General features: G+C 39.7%; 1 protein-coding gene across 1 annotated transcript; it reads left to right on the forward strand.

Moving 5' to 3' along the window:
- Nucleotides 1–624: 624 nt before the first annotated feature.
- Nucleotides 625–5,507, forward strand: LOC307139228 (desmin; the record flags this gene model as incomplete). Its single annotated transcript, XM_079838118.1, has 10 exons — nt 625–845; nt 1,782–1,939; nt 2,501–2,703; nt 2,959–3,078; nt 3,182–3,277; nt 3,359–3,493; nt 3,658–3,768; nt 3,915–4,025; nt 4,129–4,253; nt 4,366–5,507. 10 exons carry the CDS (start codon nt 625–627, stop codon nt 4,913–4,915), a joined length of 1,830 nt encoding a protein of 609 aa, XP_079694244.1. The 3' UTR covers nt 4,916–5,507.

The raw sequence follows: 5,507 nt of genomic DNA on the forward strand, positions 1-5,507 counted from the left end.
TCTTAGATCGTTGGAAAGAATCTCATAAACCACATTATGTCAGCATATAAAAACCCAACAGCATTGTGTAATGAAAAAAAGATTAGAGCATAATTTGACTGATACTCTGCACTGTTTTTAAGGGGGAAAAAATATTATTTGAGGTTCTTAAGATTCTGATTAAAAAGGCTGTGAGGACTTCCCACTTACATCCTTTAGTCATCTCAAGCGTGAATCTCAGACAGGCCATAGAAAAACACTGGGGTTCATTTCTGATTATTACACATACTTTATGTAAATAGTGACCAGATTAATGTCATCTCCTTTTGCACACATTGACCCCTTGACACTATTTCTTGCCCTGTCTAGAAGCATGTGTAATTAAAATCCCTACATATCAAAGCACATCACATCACGGCGGCCTCTTAATTTAACCTTCCATTCAACACCTCTCAAGACCCTGACAGATGTTTGAGTGACAGGCCCATTTCTTGATGGTGCAGAGGCTCAACATTCCCAAAGCACTGACTCATGTTTATAGCTGAGTATAAAATGCCTGGACCTCTGGGAGTGTGGATTTGTGAACAGAGCTTGCAGGAGGAAGATCAACAAAGTAAGGCCTTAAAGTTTAGATACTGACCCATGATGAGTCGCAGCCCAGAAAGGATCTCATCCTATCGCCGCCATTTCGAGGACACCAGCACTTCCTCTTACCAGGTGAGGGTCAGCAGCCCATCTCCTGTCAGAAGGGATGTCGGGAGGTGCCGATCAGCCAGCTACTCCCGTAACGACACCTCTGTGAGAAGCAGCATGGCAGCGGGCCGGAGGACCATCTCATCCTCACGCAGCCAGCCCCTCATGACTGGGTAAGCATCGCCCATCCTGTCTGCACAGAAGCAAAGGAACAAGACAGAACATCATCATATGCATTAGACTAAATGAAATTTGTTAAACCAATTGAGGAGAAATGTTTTTTTCTGCCCAGCAATGGAATTCATTATTTCTGACATTTATAGGAGGTGCAGAGTGTAAGCGTTTGATAAATATAGATACACTATATGCAAATATTTAGTAAAAGTAATTTTATTAATAATATATATATTGTGTGTGTGTGTGTGTGTGTGTGTGTGTGTGTGAGTGAGAGAGAGAGAGAGAGAGAGAGAGAGAGAGAGAGAGAGAGAGAGAGAGAGAGAGAATAAATTACATGTAAAATATAAATTCCAAATTATGGAAGATGTATTTTTTATATTTATAATAATATTACATTAAATATTTTTATATTTATATACATTTTATAACTATATACATGCTTAACTCGATCTTCTATTATGGAGACTTTTTTATTGTTCTTTTTGTCCTCATGTTTTCTCTTATTTATTAAAGCCTACTAATGATTATTTATACAAATTATCTAAGATAGGCTATAATGATTTAATAGCCTATATATTTAATTAACCTCAATACAAAATAAAAAAAGGTTGCTTGCAAAAAAAAGGTGGCTTTGATATTTTTACTTTACTTTTCGAGTTTCGTATTTAATTATTAGCCTAACGACTGGTGGCAAATAATTGCTTTGTTAGAACACACTTTCTTTTTCATCTGACTTATTGAGCCGTTACAAATCACACACAGACTATAGGAGACTCGAGCGCTCTCAATAACTGTGACCTAATAAAACCCAAAGTGACAAATAAATGAATCTTCACAATATCAGCAACACGTTACCTTGCATTCATTTCACAGTTGGTCTCGTGACGTTTTGCCTTGGCATTCAAATTGTGCTAAATCTGAATTTATTGCAGTGTCGGAATGCGAGCCATCTGTCTTAGCGGAGGGGGTTCTGGGTTCGATCTCGAACAGGCTGCTGCTGACAACCGTGAATTCCTCAGCACACGAACCAGTGAGAAACAAGAAATGGTTCTGCTCAATGATCGACTGGCAGCATATATTGAGAAGGCAAGTGCACTCGCACAAATGTAGTACGCCCTTGGTGCAATTTGGAACACTAGATGCTATTAGATCACACAAAAGGCATTGGCAGCACTTTACATTATACACTCTTAAAATGAAAGGTTCCAAAAATGAGTTGTTGTTTTTTTTATTCAAAGAACCATTCAGTGAACTATTTGTAAAATAATATTTTTCCATAACTCGGAGAGCATTTTTATGAACCTTTTGTGGTATAAAAAGATTCCATGAAGGTTCAAATTTCTTCATGGAACTAGCTGCCAATAAATAGACGTAACCTTTATTTGTAAGAGTGTGCAGTTATGTCACATATTTATTACATCATAATCTACTATAATTGATAGCCTAACAAATATGCTAGGCCTATATTTAACCTTTAATCTTTAACATTTCTCTTAATGGTCATGGAGACGAGCCACATTTTTAGAGCCATCTTTGACAGTATTTGTCTGATTTTGCCACGCTCGAATGCGTCGCGCTCACGGGCAGTGTGGAAATGCCACTGCTGGCTCACGAGATAAAGCGCATTATTCGCACTTCTGTGGGCATACAGACAGAGCACATAACCCGCATACTGTGTTTTCTTATTCTCCTGTTGAAACAAAGGTCCGGTCGCTAGAGCAGCAAAACAAACTGTTGGAGACAGAAATCGAGGCCCTAAAGAATCGATTCTTGAAGCCCACCGGCCTCCGCTTGCTGTATGAGGAGCAACTGAAGGAGCTGAAGAGGCTGGCTGACCAGATGAGAGTGCAGCGGGTAATTATTTTGATTGGATCTTTTTTATTGGACAGATTTTATTGTTAAGCATCACATTTTTTTTTTTTTAAACGGCTACATAAATTCAAATTCAGTCAGGTTAAAGTCTATTCGTAAAATTATCCCGACCTGTTCAAACCTCTTCAAAATGTTGTCCAATGTCGTCTTGGATAAGCAACTCTGAGGCGATAATTCGCATTGAGGAGAAAAGTATATGATTTATATGATAACAATAATTCCAATTAATGTTTTAAGGACCTTGCTATTGCTGCAAAGGATGCTATGGCGGGTCAGTTGGAGATGATTAAGATTAAATATGAGGAGGCCTTAGAGATGAGGAAGAAAGCCGAGCTTGACATTGAAGCTTTCCGTCCGGTATGATTCCCTTCAAATTGTCTTATGACATTTATTTTCATAAGCAAAAAAAAAAAAAAAGTGATCGAATGAAATTTGTTATGAACATCTTTTATATTCGCAGGACGTGGACGCCGCCACCTCCGCGCGCATTGCTTTGGAGAAGCAGCTAGAAAACCTAGAGGTGGAACTAGAATTCCTTCAAAGAGTACACAAACAGGTAAAACACTAAACATAATTATACTTGCACTTGATAAATAAAATCGAAATGTTTTAATATTTCAAAACCTCACGCTTGTAGGAAATCGAGGAGCTTCTGAAACAGATATACACAGCCCACGCCACAGCACTAGACGCCTACAGTCTCCCCGACCTCTCAACCGCTCTCAAGCAGATCCAACACCAGTATGATGACATTGCAGCTAAGAACTTACAGGTGGGTATTTTTACATAACAAATATTGTTTTTGTTTATTGACGAGGCTGATGAGCATTGTACTACGCACTGTCTGCGAGTTTTATTAAAACAAAACAACAAACAAAAAAAACAAAAAAAACCACTGCCTCCATATTAACAAAACAACTTTTCATTTTTCTGCAGGAAATGGATTCTTGGTACAACAATAAATTTGAAGATCTCAACAACAAAACAACAAAGCATGTGGACAGGGTGCGAAATGTGAGAGAGGAAATTGTCACTGCGAAGAAGGATGTAAGTATTAATGATCTTTTTTAACACGCTTATATTGGACAATAAATCTTTGATATTTCGTCAATTTTCACTATAACAATAGTAAAATAACACAACGTCTAAAATGATTACAGTATAACATTCATTCATTGTTTCTTGTTTTTTAGATTCAAAATAAGGAGCGTGAATTTGACTCTTTGAAAACCAAAAATGATGCTTTGGAAGCACAGATCCGTGAGACTCAGGAGAAGTACAGAAAAGAACTAGAAGAACTCCAGGTGCTTTGGCCTACATGCAAAGTGAAATAAAAAAAAAGAAATGTAAGCATACATATGATAATATAAACACTTCTGATGCTTTTCTTTTTTTTTTTTTTGTCAGGCAAGAATTGAAGCCTTGCAGCTTGAGCTGAAATCCTCCAAACAGAAGATAGCGCTGCTCCTGCGTGAATACCAAGATCTGCTCAATGTGAAGATGTCCCTCGAGATTGAAATTACCACATACAGGTAGCTTTTAGCAATTTAAGCAAACCACAACTCCAAAAACACTTATAGCTTTCAGAGTGAAATATAAATGTGTCATTTTCTTCAATCCTTCCTCCTTAATTGTTTTTCACAGGAAGCTCATTGAGGGCGAGGACTCTCGTCTCACTTCCATGGTACAGAGCATGCAAACCATGTCCCTCATGAGTGGCAGCATGAGTGTTCACAGTGCTGGAGCCACAGGTTTCGCAGGGGTTACTGATAGAGTGGGTGGAGGTCTTGCTGGAGGATTAGGTGGTGGTCCGGCCACAGGTCTAGGTGGTGGTCTTGCAACGGGTCTAGGAGGAGGTCTAGGCAGTGATCCTGCCACAGGTCTTGGAGGAGGCACTGGTGATGGTGTTGCTGGAGGTATTGGTGGTGGTCTTGCCACAGGTCTTGGAGGAGGCACTGGTGATGGTGTTGCTGGAGGTCTTGGTGGTGGTCTTGCCACAGGTCTGGGAGGAGGCATTGGCGGTAGTCTTGGAGGAGGCATTGGTGGTGGTCTTGCTGGAGGTCTTCCCAGAGGTAATGGCGGAGGTATTGTTAATGGGATCACCGGTGGAGTTGGCGTCCCAGGTACCACTGTCGACTACGCTGAGGAGCAGGCTGTGGAGATGACGGAGAGGAAGACTGTGTTTATCAGGTAGCATTAAAATTAAGCTTTCTGTCAGAACCCATCTCCTTCCCCGTTTCCCTTTCCACAGTGTTTCATGCCCTTTCTCAAATATATCTGCAAATAAAAGGTACAAAAGCGGTCACTGGGGCAGTACCCTTTTAAAAAGGTATACCTTAGTACCTTATTTACCCCTAAAGGGTACATATTAGTACCTAAATAGTGCCTTTTTAAAAGGATTCCTCCCTGACAGCTTTAGTACCTTTTTTTCTGGTGATGTCAAAATAAAAATAAATCTAAGCATTCTATCCATCAACTTAGTAACAGAGCTCCTGTGGAGCTTTGAGAAAATAAAACGTGTAGAATTAATATTTTAGAGTTTCATTTTAGCCTGCTCAATGAATTGTATCGTTTTGTCCCACAGAACAGTTAAAACCGAGGATGACACTCTGGAGAGCAACACACAGGAGAAATCTTATTCCATCTCTGGAGCAGCAGATGATGAAGAGTAGTGGTGTTTTCTGCTCACCAGTCATGCCTTCAGATGCGTGTGCCTTACTACTCAAAGATCAGCTTGCGCCTTGTATTGCTTGTCCTCAAATGGAAATAAAGCTTTAAGCATCCTG

This window comes from Gobio gobio (genome assembly GCF_949357685.1).
Source record: "Gobio gobio genome assembly, chromosome: 15".
NCBI classification, from domain to species: domain Eukaryota; kingdom Metazoa; phylum Chordata; class Actinopteri; order Cypriniformes; family Gobionidae; genus Gobio; species Gobio gobio.